At 40.4% G+C, this 18,571-nt stretch overlaps 1 protein-coding gene across 4 annotated transcripts in view; it reads right to left on the bottom strand.

Annotated features, from left to right (window-relative positions):
• Positions 1 to 18,571, bottom strand: part of SEMA5A (semaphorin 5A) — a 549,656-nt gene that overhangs the window by 27,375 nt on the left and 503,710 nt on the right. For all 4 annotated transcript variants that reach the window (XM_075921490.1, XM_075921489.1, XM_006111031.3 and 1 more), the window contains 2 exons: positions 13,566 to 13,736; positions 940 to 1,095 (listed from right to left, as the gene is read on the bottom strand). In XM_075921490.1, the coding sequence (XP_075777605.1) occupies positions 940 to 1,095; positions 13,566 to 13,736 (327 nt within the window). The remainder of the gene's footprint in view (positions 1 to 939; positions 1,096 to 13,565; positions 13,737 to 18,571) is intronic.

Genomic DNA, 18,571 nt, shown 5'->3' with positions numbered 1-18,571 from the left:
TTGCAAAGCAATCCAGATTGTTTTGCATCAGTGATTTGTTCTCATCATTATTTACCACGCCCTTAATCTCTTTGTCTTCTGAAAACTTCATCAATTTATATTTTCTTCCAAATCACCAAGAAAAATGTTATATACTGTAGGGCCAAGAACCAATTCCTGTGATACCAACACTTCAAAAACACCCATGTGATAATGATCACCTATTTACAAGTATATTTGTATACCTACCAGTTAGGCAGTTTTTCATCCATTTAATATATGCAAAGTTTGCAAATGTTGTGTAGTACTGAGTCAAATATTGTACAGAAGTCTAGATATATTTCATCAAACATTATTACCTCTAGTAACCACATTTGTAATTTCATTAAAAATATCAATTTAGTTTGACAGGAGCTGTTTTCGATAAACCCATGTTTGGCATTAATTACATTATCCCCCTCTTGATCATCAAGTTCGGAATCAGCTGCTTCATTATCTTGCTTGGGATTGATATGAGGCTGATAGCTATATAATTTATCCCATCACAATCCATCTTTCAAGATAGAAGGTACCATGTGTGCACTTTGGGAAACAATTGCCCCCAAAAGGGGCAGTATACAAACAAGAGACTTTGTGTGGTTGGACACTTTGCATATGCCTGGGACTGGCCATGCCTACTGTGCTCTCAAAACTCAGTATTCTTTTAATTCTGAAACCACTTTAAAAGGGACATGATTAGGTCAGTAAAGCATGAACAGCGTGAGTTTGGGATTGCTACATTTCTCTCAAATGGTGAAGAAGTGGTAGAGTGAGAAGTATACTGCACAGCTGTTTTATGCACCTGGACAGCTTTCATCCCTTCAAGGCAGCTTCCATCATGTCAGTAGAGGGCAGCATTAGGCCTCATTCTTTAAATGTTGTGAGTGATTTCACTTATTCTTTGAAAGTAAAGAATCTTACCTGGTATGAAGTTAGAATCAAAAACACAAGCTCGACTCTCAGTGGTGTTTCCAGAACACTGGTTGCCCACAGGAAATAAAATGATACACTGACGCACGCGGAACTGGATTCCAGATGAATCACAATCAGACCAATCAGACCAGTCAGACCAGTTATCTGTGTTAGTGAAAAGGAGAAGGAAATAATGTAAGTAAGTCATAAAAATTGACTGTATTAGAGTGAAAAATAAAATATCTTACTCTAAAAGGGATAGGATATAGAGGGTCAAATCTACACTGGTATAAACTGTCATAGTTCCATTGACTTCACTGAAATTATGTCAGTTCACATCAGCTGAGTATCTGGCATTGCTATACATGGCAAAGACCACAAAAAATGCAATGCTCCCTCTGAAACTGACCATCCAGCATTGCAAATATGCCACGGAATGTTACATAAGTCACAGCTGTATTCTATTTTTTGCCACTGTACTTGAGTGCATGAGTGTGCAAAAGAAAGTGTAACTGCATTGCCATACGTTTACCACAGGGCTTCAAGACTGACAATGCTAATTTGTTAATTTACATAACTGACCAGTAACAACACTAGACTTATGGGAATATGTATTCTAGGCACTTTTTTATTATTCTGGCCTTGTTTTTCACTTTGGAAATCATAAGGCACTCTCTTCAATCTCAGATTATATCTTCAGTTGCTTCTCCACTCCAGCTCATCTGATGAAGTGGATCTTATCCACAAAAGCTCAAGATACTATATATTTTTGTTAGTCTCTAAGGCTACATCTACACTGTAGCGTTATTCTGGGATAATAGAGGTATCCTGAAATAGCTATCTTGTATCTTGAAGGTGCGCCCATTATTTTGAAATATAACTGGCTCTCTATTCCGGCATCCCTGTAACTCTTGTTCCATGAGGAGTAAAGGATATTTTGGAATAGTGGGTTATTTTGAAATTACAAAATAAGATATGCAATTTGCATAGCTCAAATTGCATAGATTATTTTGAACTATGGGCGCAGTGTAGATGCACCCTAAAGGTGCTACATGACTACTCATTTTTAAAGTTACAGATGAATAGTGCTACCCTCCTGAGGCTTCTCTTTATCAGGCTTGGTTCATTATCAAGCTCTGTTTCTTTTTCATTTTATCTAATGGATTTTTATTTTCACGCCATGCTACCTCTATGTGATTTTAGGATATTGCTCTTAAATAAAATGAATTTATCAGCTTCATATCAGACACTGTGAATTTACTCAACTCATATCTTTCTTGCAACACATGAGCAAGTCCTGTCTTTACTGCACTTTTCTAAGATTGGTGATAGTAATGGATAGAGGGCTGTAAAAATCATTTGTTTTACTTTTCAGGAGTTAGTGGAAACAGAGATAATCTTCGGAGATAATCTCGGGGTATTCAACACTTAAGTTATACCTTGAGTTTCTGGGATGACTTACATCAACCCAATAGCCCAAAGCAAAACTTAGATCTCAATATCAAATTTCACCTGGTTTGTGTCAAAATCAGGTAAATTCACAAATGTCACATGGCTTCAAGGGCAAAACTACAAAGCAGGCTAATTCTACTGAAAAGTGAACCAAGTTCATTCAAAATAAATTAAGGATAATTTGAAAGATTTTTGAATCTTTTGGAGTAAATGGTCCAATTTTAAAAAGGGCAAAACCTGAAACCAGAAGAGTCTCACGTGGCAGCAGCTTTCACTGTGAATACTCTGTACATCTACAGCATATGCTACTCATATTTACAGATTACCATTCTACTCTCTCAAACAACAAAATAAAGGCCAAAATCATGTTTAAAAACCCAACAGTTTGCTATAATATCTAACAGTGAATGTCATCAGACTGCATTTTTGTAATGTTTAGTTTGGGTGCTCTGTATAACAATGCTGAACATCTGCTCCCTAACTAAAAAATTTTATAAATGAATGGGAGTTTGAAGTAATTTTATAGTATTAAATAAAGTTAAAAGAAACATAAGGCCGTGTTCATGCTGCTGCAACTTTAATATGATTCTGTCAGGTTAAAAATTGTAATCCAGATCCTCGACCCTGGCTGAGAAGCGTAAAAGCCTATGTACTCCCCCAATAATGACCTGGTCATGCTGGTAAGCATGGGCATACCTCATGGAAGCAATACTAATTGCCTATACTGGAACAGGATACTAAACTCCAAGAGGCTCTGGGAGACAGACCCATAGTCTCCTATAGACAACCACCTAACCTCAAGATGATTCTTACCAACCACCACAGGACATACCACACTAATACCAACCGTGGTACCTTCCCTTGCAACAAACCCCGTTGCCAGCTTTGTCCACATATTCACTCTACTGATACCATTATTGGACCCAACCAAGTGAGTTATAAGATCAAGAACACATATTCCTGCGCATCCAGAAATATAATTTATGCTATCATGTGCCGAAAGTGTCCGTCTGCTATGTACATTGGACAAACGTCTCAGACACTTCGCCAAAGGATCAAGGCCCACAAAACAGATATTAGACAGGATCACAAAGAAAAAACAGTTTCTTGCCATTTCAACCAGAAAGGACATTGTCTCAACGACTTAATTACCTGCATTCTGCTTCAAAAGCCTTTTAAGACTGCACTTGAAAGAGAATCCTCTGAACTCTTATTCATGCTAAAATTTGACACTTTACGCCGGGGTCTTAACAAAGACTCTAGTTATCTTACCCATTACAAAGATAGCTTCCCCAATTATCACCTCTAATATCATTAGCTCACAGACATTTACCTTCCCCTCCCCCCCCCCGCATCCGCCTTCTGTTCTGAAATTTGATTTGTCCTTTTCATATGTGTTCATTTTTTTAATTGTATCCTTTGGTATATATGGTTGTGACTATTTTCTTCCACTATTTGATCTGAGGAAGTGGGTCTGGCCCACGAAAGCTCATCATCTAATAAACCATCTTGTTAGTCTTTAAAGCGCTACATAGTCCTGTATTTTGTTCTAATTTTAATTACACCCTCGAGAATAAAACCCACCAAATGTCGTTGATCATAGATGGCTACAAGCTCTATGTTGGTGGGTAGGCCAATGATCAACATAATATATTTACTTGTGGTTGTCTGAATGTGAAATTATTCACATATATTCAGGTACGAATCTATGGATGAAGACACTTGCTCCACTGTTGAATGACAGCTTCTTTAGATATAGTCTCAGACAGTTGACACGAATGCTTGGAGATCCATTTTAAAGAAACAGACATGCAAATAATTTGCAATATTCAACAAATAAACATGTGTATAAGGATACAGCATCGAACTTTGAGTTTTACTTCCTGGTTTGGAAGTAGGCACTCTGCATGGGGGTTACCTCACTGTTGTACATTGCAAGTAACTCACAACCTTGCCATCTGGGACTGCTTTGAGTCCAGGCCACAGAAACGGTTGAGAAGTTGAGGTAAATTCAGATAATCACTGAATAAATTGCACTCTGTCTATGAGATAATGGAGGCATTTTAAATTAGCACATCTTCTAAGGCAGACATCCTCCTTTTGTATCATCTCAAGGAGGAGTGATAAATCTTCCTCTGTGTAGCTGAGGTGGCTTTTTAAGGGATCCCTTTCTCTTTTGACACTCTAAATGCTCAAAATTCTTCCCTTTTGTCTTCCTCAACTCATCTCTAAAGCTCTTTTCATCTCTCGGCCCCTCTAAATCCAGTCTTCCTCTCCTTCAGGTCTCTGCATATCTTCCACACATGCAAGTATTTCATATCCCTTCTAGTTATCTACATCCCTCTAGGTTTCCTCCAAACGTGCTTCTAATTTTTCTTCAAAGGTCATGAAAATATAAAGGAGCAGTGGGGTGGAAAGCTGCTTAACTCTGCATAGACTTTCTATTCCAACAGTGTGAGGCCAGGTCAGACCCCCTTCCTAGGTTGCTCAGAGTCATTGTACTTTGCAGCTATAGAGCCCAAAAAGCTCTGGGAATTTTCTTGCTAACAGAAAGAGAGGCTATTTTCAGCAGATCTTTAAGACGTGTCTCCCCATAGCTCTCCCCTTCAGAGGTATTTGTATCCCATGCAGTTTTGATTGCAGATTTTTGGTAGTACAGGCAGTCCCCGGGTTACATGGATCCGACTTACATCAGATCCCTACTTACAAATGGGGTGAGGCAACCCCGCACTAGCTGCTTCCCCCCAGCAGACCAAGGAGACGCAAAGCTAGCGCCCCTCCCCAGCAGACCAGGGAGACGCAGAGTGGCTTTTCTCAGCAGACACCTCATCTTGAGAATAAAGGACTGAGGGAAGTGAGGTGTGGGAGAATAAAACTGAGCTCTGGAGAAATGTTTGGCTAGAGTTTCCCCTACAATATGTACCAGTTCCGACTTACATACAAATTCAACTTAAGAACAAACCTACAGTCCCTATCTTGTACTTAACCCGGGGACTGCCTGTAGTGCCCATTTGACCCATAAATGAGCTCTTCATATCTTTGTGCCTTCATGGCTATTTAGGGCTACTATGTAACAGTATTTCAAATGTGTTTGATCCTGGGGTAACTCACCAGATAAAATCTGCATTGCTGCAAGAGAGCTTTTTGTTGTTGGCTCGTCAAAGACAATTAACTCTCACAATGGGCCACAGAAGAAATTCATTCTGCCCAGATGGCTCTTTCTGCATTTGCTTTGTATCGAAGGGTACGTCTAGGCTACACCTCTCTGTCGACAGAGAGATGTAGCTTAGGCACATCGAAATTGCTAATAAAGTAGGAATTTAAATATCCCATGCTTCATTAGCATAAATATGGCCACCACTTTTTTTTTAAACTGAGCTTTTTCGAAAAGACCCCCGGCAGTCTAGACAGGGATCTTTCGAAAAATAAACCCTTTTTTGAAAGATCCTGTATTCCTCAAAAAATGAAGTTTATGCTAATGAAGCGCAGGATATTTAAATCCCTGTTCATTAGCAATTTCGACATGCCTAATCTACATCTCTTTGTTGACAGAGAAGTGTAGTCTAGACACAGCCCAAGTGGCTAGTGACTTGCCCCTGTGAGTTAGCAATCCATGCAAGGGCATGTAACTTGCTCATATGACCCTCAACTCCATCTTATGTCTGTACTTTTCCACAAATTGTACTGCAGGCTTTCACATTCCATCCACATAGCTATGGGTGGTTAGTACCAAAGACTGGGGAAGGCTAAGCTTCACCAAACACCTCTGTGTGGCTGTAACCACACTCTGCCCTCAGGCTTCCTCCTGTTTCCCAGCACTGTGCTACAGGATGCTCTTCCCCCATGACCAGAACCCTGGACTTCATCCAGGGACACCATCCAATACTCCAGGGGTGGAGGTGATGGGAGCCATGCTACCCACCTGCTTGGTGCTCCAGCCCACCACCCTCTAGAGCTACAGGTGCTCTGGTGAGTCCTGGCTTGGAGAGGGGGCTCTGGTGACGGCCACAGAGAAGGGTTCCTCTGGACTCTGGTGGGAGGGGAAGGGCTTTGGTCAAATAGAGCAGGTCAGGTAGGGGGGTAGCTTTCCCATACCCAAAGGCTCATCTGATTCCAATCCACATAGATGAAGATAGAAAAACCTTGGAAACATTTCCATTTTGTCTTCATTTCCTGTTTTATTTCTCTGGACTGTATTTCTAACAAGGAAGCTCTAAACAGGATCCTGTAGTGTCTCATTGATGGGCAGGGCAGAAGGACTCCATTTAAACATATTCTGATGTTTATGCTGAAATTTCAAGGAGACCTTTAAAGAGCCTACATAATGTTTAATTAACTCCTAGAAGTCTCATAAATCTTCAGCTATAGAGGATGAGGGAGGTATATCCATTTCATCTAGGAAAGAAAAATAAATATTTGTCTGTGAGATCGCCTCCTTATTTGCTCTGGCCGCCTGCTCCTCAAAGGAGTTTCTTGAACCTGAAGAAGGAGAGAATGGATAGACAGAGTAGGGGGATTTCTTTTACTGTAGCTACCACAAGACAGCATAGGGATGCCCAGAATTTGTTGGGGGCATCACTGTGCTTGAATCGGGTTTTGTGGGCATGTGCTCCTCTTGATGTAACTGTTCCTTTTCCTCTAAGGAGCTCAAAGGAACAAGGGATGAGTAGGGGATGCCTACACAACATGTGACTCCGAGGAGGGAACATCTTTATCAAGTTAGGGAGTTCAACCACGCTCCAAAAGTGTAAGAAAGTAAAATGTTATTGGACAAAGGTCCAGTCTTGCTTGTGTTATGTAACGAAGTTCTGGCCGTGCCCCATGGGTCTCGCACTACTGGCAGATAATATTAGCCTCAGAGACTCGCTGTGGTCCAATACATACCTCTTTCTCTTTACAGGAAGCAAGGTCCACAGTTCAGTGAGCCATACTCATCACAGGCTAGTCCATGGTTTTGGGGTAAAAATCCCTTGATAGTCCTGGTCTTTCTTCTTAGGACAGGCTCTGTGTTGGCGTAGAGGGAAGGTTTGGGAACCCAAGTCTGCCCACTACTCCAGGTTCTGGCCCAGGATCCCTAAAGTAGCAGCAGTCAAGGTTGTTTTTCCTTCCGACTTGGCAGCTTTTTTTCCCTGTCCCCAACCAACCCTGCCAAAATGTCTCCCTCTAGTTCCTGTTAACCAGCTCTAAGCTCACACACAGATTCATCATGTTCCTTCATTTTCTCTTTCCATCACTTTTTGTCTTCCCCCTCTCCTTACCGACCGGAGTTTAAAAAACAACTCCACTGGATGTAGTTGGCTGCAGTTGTTAAGTGACTTGCCTGATGGAGCAATCTAGTTAATTAGCTCCAGGTGTTTTTCTGCTTTCATTTTATTGCAGCAGGCTCTAGTAGTTTACTATGGAAAAAGAAACCCACTCTTCCAGTGCCCTGTATACCTGCTTTCCATCAGAGTGTGGCAGGCTGTTGGCTTAGGTCTGTCACAGTTAGTACAGCTAGTCCTCTGATATCCAATATCAGAGAAGAACCTAGTTTATCTGAACACATTGCATCTCTGGAATATCTGAATTCTCTCAGTATCAGGTAAGTTTGAAGTATGAGACTAGTTCCATTGTCAGTAGCAAGGACGTAACTGTTGCATCTTCTCTCTTCTGGTAAATATGATTGGCATCAATGAGGGAGTCTCAGGCAGTGCTGGGATTGTTTGAGAAGCGTGGCATTTACCTGGTACTGAGGATGCACATATATTGGTACCGGGATCCAGGCTTTTGAGCTGATCACGAGGAATTCTGTCAGCAACAAGCTAGAATGGTAACCTCTCTGCCTGTGCAAAAGCAGGGGCATATTGTTAGAGTAGACGGCATTGTTTATTTCGAAGGTGCGTGGGGCACCCTCTACTCCAGGGACTGTTGTACCCACTACAATAAAGAAATTTTATGTACCTGCCCATGTAACATCATGATGAATCTGTCTAGGTTTGAAGTGGTCGTCACAGAGAAACAAATACATACAGAGTTGGTCCAAATGAACAATACCTACTGGTGTTCGACTTCCCAGACAGAGCGCTCCATTGAACTAAATGGAAGGCCCTGCCGCTCTACATATCCATCCGTGTGCATAGTGGGCGATCCTGACCATTGACAGGACGCGACTCTACTGCACTTCGGCAATGACAGGTAACCTAACATAGGATCCTGAGTGGCATGGCACAAGTAAGTACCTAGAGGAGGGTCTACTGACCCTGCAGGCAAAAATCGAGGAGTTGGTGGCCGAGGCCCAAAGGCATATCGGAATTGGCCGTCTGAGATACATAGAGATAGGGAAGACTGTGGACCGGGCCAAAACCAAATACTCTGAGGCACTCAACCAGGCAGTAAAGGTCAAAACCATAATCATGGGCAGCACCTTTACTGGTGCCAAAATACCTTGAGGATGGATTTGGGTAGTGTTTTGCCAAGTTATGTGGAGAGTTTCAATTTTAACATTTATAATAGTGCTGGTGCTGTACCGGTGCTTCCAGAGTAAAATAAAAACCCTGAAAGTGTTGTATTTAACCTGGCGGGTTCAGGAATCCTAGGTTAAGAGGAGGGAACTGTAGGGTAAACTGAGGCAGTCCATGGTATTTCGCTAAGAACCCCTATTCAGTCCTAAAATTTGAGACAGGCCTGTAACTTAACAGTATGGACAGTTAGCCTGAGTAGAGGGACCTTGGGAAGGCAAAGTCGCCCTGGCAACCACATTCCAAGGGGCCACAGCAGCTGATACCAAAACAACCTTGCTAACATGTTTTGCTTTAATCCTAGATAATGGGCCCATAAACTCATAGAGCACATCAGCACAAAGTGCCAGTAACCCCTTCACAGATGCATCATAATTTAACTAGACAACAGTTGCCATTTAAATGTCTGTTTGTTGTTGACTTATTTAACTTGTTAAGGAAACTACTTTTATTAGAGATAAGGAGTTTGTTTGATGATGGGCGGAGATGCTATGTAATCTTTCTTAGGTTATTGGTTTACGTGCTCATTTCATCTTGCTGCTAGAACCTATCGAATTGCTTCCCCTCCGTCCATCAGCTCCCTATATAATCTATTGTAATGTTTCGTTTAACCAGTGTTAACCAGCTTAACCCCTGGTAGCACTCCACCAGCAGCTTTGTGTAATAAATCCTCTTGCCTGTTTTGACTGCACTCAGAGTGTCCAGACTTATTTCCAACAGTCTGGGAATCTCTCCCTCCCTTTCTCTGCATACAGTTTTGCTGTCTTGCGTCCCAAAGGGCACATCCTGGTTCTGTTCCCATTTGAAGCACGAGATACCTGGATGTGAGCGAATCAAGCATAAGAGGCAGGCCCGGGGGGGGGGGGGGAATCATGTGGGGACAAGCACAAGAAGGTAGTATACTGTTTGAGCAGTGCAGACAGTGCTGAAGGTATTGAAGACAGACCTGAAGGTATTGAAGATACAGTACTGCCTTCTTAGAAGAGGAGTGCTTAGATTCCTGTGCTGCTGTGGTCTGCTTCTGCAGCACAGGTGGTCTTGATACTGAAGCGTTTTTGGTGCCCCTCTTCTCAGAAGAGCCTAGAGCCCTGGGCATGAGGTTGGTACTGACAAAGCCTGGAGACTCAGTGGTATCTCCAAAATGGATTTATTTGGAGGAGAAAGACTTTTTTGAAGTAGACTGCTTTTAAGGATAATTAGCTATCTTTTAATGGGACTTCTCCAAGGATTTACCTTGGATAGATTCAGGTGAATGTGCTAAAACTAAAGAGGCACTGTGCTCACTTTGATGCCAATGTCCAGGGGGATCCTGGCCTGGATTTGAGGCTGGACAGAGAGGGTATGTCTACACTAGCTCGTTAATTCGAGATAGGTAGGCAAATCAGGGAACCGGGGTATCAAATGAAGCCCGGGATTTAAATATCCCGGGTTTTATTTGCATGTTCCCGTCTGGCTGCCAATTTTAAATCCCTCTTAGTCCGGACGAACTGCCTGCGGCTACACGCGGCAGTTTAAAGTTAATCTGAACTAAATCCTTTGTGGAATGAGGAGTAACAGTTAATCCAAACTAAGGACTTAGTTCGGATTAACTTTAAACTGCTGTGTGTAGCCGCGGGCAGTTCGTTCGGAATAAGGGGGATTTAAAAATGGCGGCTGGACGGGAACATGCAAATAAAGCCCAGGATATTTAAATCCCAGGCTTCACTTGCAACACCGGTGCTCTGATTTACCTACCTAGCTCGAATTAACGAACTACTGTAGACATACCAAGAGAGAGTTCCATCATTAAGAGTCTGAGTCTTATCTCTTGATTCTTCCAAGCCCTGCCTTTAAAAGCAGAGCACATGGAGCACCTAAGGGGGATATGACCTCCCCCAGGCAACAGATGCAAAGGGAATGCTTGTCAGTAACTAGAATAGGTTCCTGGAAAGAGAGATACCATTTGAAGCCCAGAAAACCATAGAATATTCCAGTACAACTGTGATTTGAAGAGAAAGTTCCCAAACCCCAAGGGGGAAGGAATTGAGAAGAAATAAAGCAAGCAAGCAAGCAAGCAAGAAAGAAAGATTACTAATGCTTCATCTCATACTCAGGTGGTTGAGAAGGAACCGTGACCAGTTCTACCACTTAGTCTTATATAGCCTCGTGCAGGGCATTATAATATGTAGGCCACGTACACAGGCACTACTGTCAAAAAAATCTCTGATTAAAGACACATGTGGTGAAGCACACCTGAAATTATGCACCTATATAGACAGTAGGTGAAGAACAATCATTATTAATCCCCATTATTTTTAAAAAGAAATGCACACTTTTGTTGGACAATTCAATTCTTAAATCCATTATTTGTGGATCTGAGTGACTGGTACAAGGACAGCACATTATTTCTCTCTTGATGCAGACACAAATGCATTATTCTAAGTGCCCAATATTGTTGTGTGTAATACTTGTTATAGATACCATTGCTATAGATAACATTCAGTAATATGCTGTATATAAAGATTTTCCTGAACAATGGTATAAATATCTCATTCATTTTAATAGGCTTTATTTAGTTTCAATTAAAATAGGAATATAAAATGGAAAAGACAGTCTGAGAAATAGTTACTATTCATAAACTATTCTATAGTTATTTTTCAAAGGTAAATATCTTATTCAATTCCAGTCAAGACTGGCATTTTAAAAAAATAGTAAATAAATACTTCCATACCTACAGGATTAGTGGCATGTGGAAATTTAATATTCCATTCAATTATGGTAAAATAAAACTGATTGAAATAGCAAGAGCCCTTTTTCTTTCTTGCTCACTACTTAAGCAATTATCATCATTATTTCCTTGTATTACAAATTTCCAGATGCTAGTTTTAACCAAAGATCTTCTTGAAATAACTACATTTCTTTCCTTTGTTGAATCATAGATTTGCACACTTGTTTTAAAAAGTAGAGGCCCTGTATACTGCAACCGGATCAGAGAAGGCATACCCCTATAACCGGGCAAAGTCAATATGGACTTGCACTAGCACAGTGGTCGGTGCATGTGGAACATTTCACAGTACTGGAGACATATTTATTTTGGAGGGGGAGACAGAAAAAAACACTACAAATTTTCAGCTAAAAAGTTAGGTTGGTTTTTAGTTAGATTTGAATATTAAACAGAGCAAGGAGGTATATGAGACATCTGTGTCACTCTGATTATTAAAAAGGCTTTAATACAGATGATAAATGATTTTTGTTGGAAAAAATAGATTAACAATCAAGTCATAATAAGCTAAAGAGCACAAGTAATAAATACCTGAAAACTGGGGTTGCTAATGGAAATGCTGACAGACCATTAACAATAGCAGCACTACAAGAAAAACCACTATAATAACACTGGAAACAGCACAAGGAACATGACAGCTCTGACCTTTTAAAAATGCCTTAAGGAGCTGAGGCTACTGTGATAATTTTTATGTACACGTATACTCCATCCCTCTTGAGGAATTAAATCAACAACACAGTTCCATTTTCACTTTTTAAAACCCAAGGTGGAGCGTTAAGTTTGGTGTAATTTTGACGAGTGGGTGCTATTTTATTCCACTGCAAGACATGAAGTACTTAGAAAGGGAAATTACCTGTAATTGTAGTTTGGGTAATAGCATCTATAAATTCACAATCTTGGGTCTTGTATGTTCATGTACATGACCTCACTGCATAAGAAGTAAGTTTATGCCATAAAGTTTAAAAACCCATCAGTGAAGCAGTAATGGAACAGGACATTAGTGATTCTAGCAGACATCACTTTTTTCCCCCAATGATCAAGAACAGAAGGTGTTAACTATAACCCTACAAACCAGCATGACATACAAACTTTGCCAGTGGTTCCTCTGACTTAACTTATCTATTTACTTTCTACTTCTGATTCTTTTATGTTGCTTGTTTTGCAAAGATTTAACATTTCACACGACTACTTGTCAAGGATCAAAAGACAATAAAAATGACAGAAAATATCATGGTCCACTTCCATTATGATTACACATAGACATTAATATGGTGCCCACAGGCCCCAAGGCGATGTACAAGTACGTATAAAGATGCACTTCCTGCCCCAAAGGTCTTACAATCTAGGAAAGCATTTTAAAAGATTAACATTTTTGTAAATGTGAAAATAGATTGCACTAAACTTTGTTCCCATTTCTTATTTCATGAGAGCTTAGATACCATTTTTAAATCAAAAGGTCTTTTTTAAGATTAAGAACTAGGTCGTCAGGTGATGTGAACTGGTACAACTTCATTGAAGGCTTCAGCATTACATTGATTTATATCAGCTGAGGATCTAGTGCCTCAGAAGTATTGCTTGCCCTGCAACATCCAGTACTACAAGTGAAGTGTTTCTTGTGCTGTTATAGCTAATGACCTCTCAAGGCAACAATCTTTTGTATACAGAACTATGCCATTTTAAATTACATTGCCCTGAAACCTGGTAACTAACTTGATATCTGTAATGTAATGGTAAAAGAATTTTTTAGAAGCTATCTAGTGTGGGCCAGATTTTATTGTAACCCAATGTGAAGGCAGCAGAGGACAGAGAGAATTTGTTTCTAAATGTGGAATAAGCATAGTGCACTTTACTGAACAGGCTGAGCAATAGCAATACTCTTCTATGGTCTATTCAAAGCAAAGCAGTACTAATTGGATTTCTTGTACCTGGGCAGGGCTGTGTGTTGCAAAGTGCCTCTTCAGTGTGAAGTCCAAGACAGATGTCCCCTCCATAGGCTGGGGCTGGGTTTGTGCAGGAGCGGGTCCTCATGTAATGTCCCCCTCCACAAGTTGCTGAGCACTTCGACCAGGATGACCAACAAGACCAACCTCCATCAACTGGAAAGAAATAAAAACTCAATGTTCTAGGTCTCTGCATGGATGAGTCATTTACATCAACCTAATCTCTTTGTGTTCTGTAGGCATGAGTCAACATTCAACTGCAAACAATGGAAGATTATTAGGTTCTGCCTGGCAAATGGGATCAGGTTATGGAGCTTACTTTACATTTTGACATTTATAAAAGTATTATCCAGTGGAATGAAGGGTAAGGAATTAGAGCTCTGGGTGGATACAAAATATATATCCTTGGACACAGATATCCGCAGATATGAATAAGAATCTCTGGAGCTGCAGAGACTTGGTTGGAACACACTAGGGGTATGTCTAGACTACATGCCTCTGCCAACAGAGGCATATAAAATAGGCTACCCTACATAGTCAATGAAGCAGGGATTTAAATATCCCCGGCTTCATTAAAATAAAAATGACCGTCACGCTGTGCCGGCTCAGCTGATCGTCAGCACAGCGTGCGAGTCAAGACATGGATCGGTCGACAAGGGAAGCCTTTGTCAACCGCTCCCTTATGCCTCGTGGAACGAGGTTTACAGGAGCGGTCGATAAAGGCTTCCCTTGTCGACCGATCCGTGTCTTGACTTGTTCATCGTGCCGACAATCAGCTGAGCTGGCACAGTGCAACAGCCATTTTTATTTTAATGAAGCTGGGGACATTTAAATCCCTGCTTCATTGACTATGTCGAGTAGCCTATTTTACATGCCTCTGTCGGCAGAGGCATGTAGTCTAGACGTATCCTAGGACAGGAGTCAGAGAATCATAGAATCCTAGGGCTGGATGAGACCTCAGGAGGTCATCAAGTCCAGTCCCCTGCCCAAGGCAGGACCAATCCCAACCATGCAATGGTTTGCATCTCCTCTCTGGGGCATATAAGTTGCTTGCACATAAGAGTGCAACCAGGGACAGCTACTGATGTGCCTGGGGCCTGCCCAAGTGGTGGGGCTAGAGGCAGTATGGCCATGCCAGAGGAGGTCCTGGCATAGGGCTCTGGCTCCCAGGAAGTGGTGCCTCAACGTGTTCTAATTTTTACCACTGTGGTTCCTGGTAGAGGGCAGCTCTGTGGATACTGATTTATATCCACAGATATCTACATCCAAAAAAATACATTTTGTATCTGTATAGGGCAATATATGGAATAACAATATGTGCCATTGGAGACAGCATGATAGCTAAGTCAGAAGCACTGTCCAGGGTTCAGGAACACATGGGGGGGCGGGAATCAGGGGTACTCAGCCTCCAGTAGCCAGAGCTTAACACAGAATGTGATGAATTCTGTGCTGTTTGCATTGTCTGCCCTTGGAGCAGGGAGTTTGTTGTTGAGAAAAAGGTTGGTTAAGATAACAAAAGGCTTGTAATTAAATTAAGGCTCTTTAGATGATCCTGAAAGCTTTGCCAAGTTCTCCAGTTAAAAGATAGGAACCAAAGGATAGGAATAAATGATCCATTTTCAGAATGGAGATAAGTAAATACTGGTATCACCCCGGGCTTGTAGTGGGACCAGTTCTGTTCACCATATTCATAAATGATCTCCAAAAAGGGGTCAAAGTGAGATGGCAACATTTGCTGATGATACAAAATTACTCAAGATAGTTAAGTCTAAACCTGATTGCAAAATGTTGCAAAGGGATCTCACAAAACTGGATGATTGGGCAACAAAATGGCAGATGAAATTCAATGTTGATAAATGCAAAGTAATGCACATGGCAAAATATAAACTCATCTATATCTACAAAATGATGGTGCCCAAATTAGCTGTTATCCATCAAGAAAGATATCTTGGAATCATTTCCAGTACCCTAGAAGCACTATGCTTCCAGAGTACTGCAAATTTATAAGAATCCTTCTCACTGTGCCTGGATCAACCAAAATCATTCTCCAGCTTCAGAAGACTTAAAAATTATCTCCAGTCATCAATGGGACAGACACAAATAAATAATGTAGGTGTCCTTATTGTGCATCTAGACCAGGGGTGGGCAATAAAACAGCTGTAGTTTGTCAGGGTTACCCCCTGGCAGGCCACTGCCACTATATTTATATGTGTCTCCACAGGTATGGGTGACTGCAGCTCTCCTTGGCCACAGGTCACAGCCAATGGGAGCTACGGGAAGTGGCATGGACTGCAACACCACTTCCTGCAGTTCCCATTGGCCAGGAAAGGTGATCCATACCCAATAGAAGCTGCAGTTGCCCATACTTATGAAGGTGCAGGTACATATAGCGGCAGCAGCCCTCCAGGGGCTAACCCTTGGGAGCCGGATCTGGCCTGCAGACTGGTATTTGCCAACCTCTGATTTAGACAATGCCAGGGAACTAGGTGTAAATTTGTAAAAACAGCTTGAAGGTGGTGGGCTGACAGGTTTATACATGTGTAATAGGAGCTTGGTTATAAAGATGCATTAAAGAGTTTAGAAATACTTATTGAAATATGTCCCTATTTTTCTGAAAAATAAATGCTATACAGCTATACCTTTAAATATATTTTCAGAATATAAGAAGTGCTATACCAAATTACACTAATGGTACACACATAATAAATACATATTGAATGTACATGTGCACATCAGGTATTTATTTTATATATTTGACACAGCTTTGTGAAAATACATGACTTATGCACATAAACTAGGCACATACATATCTATTGTGCAACAGCACACACATAACTTTGGAAATCAGGCACTAACTGAATTTCCTTTCATAGGCACCCTTAAAAAGTGGATGTTTACCATCCACAGTTGTTAAATTTACCATAGCATTCACAATGTTTCTCACTCTAAGCACAGGAAATACCACCCTTTTTATTATAGGTAGATACTCCCATTGCCATGCACAACTTATTTTATTTATTTTAATGGTTCATTCATTTTCATGCACTCTTTGGGAAACCTTAATTTATGGTTTAGTGTCTAGACTGAGTATTTATAATCCAGGTATCTCTCAAACAATACTCCTTAATAACGCCTTTAATACCATTCTGTTCAAAGAAATCAAAGAATATTTAAGGCTGTAAAATCCTTTTAATCAGTTTACTGATATGGCTCTGCATAAAAAAAAAACCCAACCCTATCCAAAAATATTAGTATTTAAATCTTCTACCTGGTAGTGACATTGAAGAATACTTTAAATATATTAAGGATAGGTGATTTTGCTTAGAAAGCAAGTTACATCACATTCATATCTGCCAGGTCAAACAGAACTCATTTATATGGAAAGATTGTAATAGCTGGAAAATTAGTTTAGGGGATCTTTTATTATTTGAGTCTCAATATCTGCCTGTGCAGCTATTCAGACAATCTGACACATAATGAATATTCAGAGTCTCATTCAGTTTAGTAGTCTATCTGTAGCTATTGGTCAAATGGGCCTTTAATAGAAGTCATTAGCATGTGTAACATTTTCTTTCTATAATATTTTACAATGTCCATTTATTGTACTGAGTTACCTTGTAAAGCAACAAACCATAAAGCCAATAAAGCACTATAAACAAACCAATAATTTAGATATTTATGGTATCCCCATAAAGCATTTCTGCAAAATGTCTCTTGACAGTCTGCCTTCCAATAGTTCCTAAAAAATCGATTATTTTGACTGATCAGCTTCACTCACTTTGTCTCTCTTACATCCTGGGATCAACATGGCTACAACACTGCATATAGATTTCTGTTTTGTAACTACAGTTGTTATAGCTACATTATAAGCTGGGGGAATGGGGAGAGACCTGACACAACAGAATAGAATGTGAGAGGCTTAATTGTAGTTGTGCTAAAGGGCACCATAATATGTGCTGTGATTTCTACCTATTTAGGCTGCCATCATAAATCTCTAGACCTCAAAAAAGCTGACACAACTCCCTCTTTTATCTGTCCTCTAAACTTTTTCTTCTTAACAATAAGGGATGATAAAGGCATCATCATGGTTAAATAAGATCAAAGGAGTGAGTGTTTACTGCCTGAGGTTTTACAGGACCCAAATAGAACACTGTGGTTGCTTTCATCTTTCTATAATGTTGCTTAGCAACATAAGACCATCTGTTTTCTCTTCCTTTGTTGTCCATGATGTATAGACCTTAATGCTGATTCAGCCTTATTGACAAAAAATAAAAATTATGAAGAAAGCTCCAGACATTATATAATTTATTTTCAAAACAGTACAGCAGAGCTATTGTATAATTACACAATAGTAAAAAATTGCTTTTAAATACTTGACAATTCAGGTTGGCATGTTGTGGAGCAACGCCTTTTCAACAAGCAAGTGTACTCTCAAAACAATATTTTCTTTTATAAGGTTTTTTTGTTTGTTTTGTTTTCCTGAGCAATCAGGCAACTCTCTGCCTAATAGCTGTTGTCCTGTTAATAAATATTGCTTCACAAAGACGAGAAAAGAAAAAACACAGGGAAGAGGCTGTTCCAAGGAAAAGTCTATAGAAATAGGACCTCCTGTGGCTCCAATAAAACATCCACACCACATTGGACAGTTTCCAAAAGACTATTAAGTAAATTGGCCATCTTTCTATGCACTTGGGGTTTTACAAGAAACGGGAAGAAAGTATGAGCATAGAGAATGAGACTCTTCATTCACAAAAATGTGGACAGAATTGTGAAAGTAGGGGTTTTGCACAGATTGTGCAATATTCTTCAAAATTGAAGCTTTTATTAAATCTGGGGGAATCCTTTCTGCCCTACCACTCCCAGGAACATGATACAATTCTGTGGTGATCGGAAGGCCTATTTTTGCCATCTCTGACTCAGGGACTATTTCTTCCATGCCACTGAACAACCCACTTACCCACAGAAACCATCCTACCAACACCACAAAAAGG

This window comes from Pelodiscus sinensis, chromosome 2, assembly GCF_049634645.1.
Source record: "Pelodiscus sinensis isolate JC-2024 chromosome 2, ASM4963464v1, whole genome shotgun sequence".
In the NCBI taxonomy this organism is placed as follows: domain Eukaryota; kingdom Metazoa; phylum Chordata; order Testudines; family Trionychidae; genus Pelodiscus; species Pelodiscus sinensis.
Note: the sequence above shows the minus strand (reverse complement) of the source record. Positions and strands in the feature narration are given on the sequence as shown.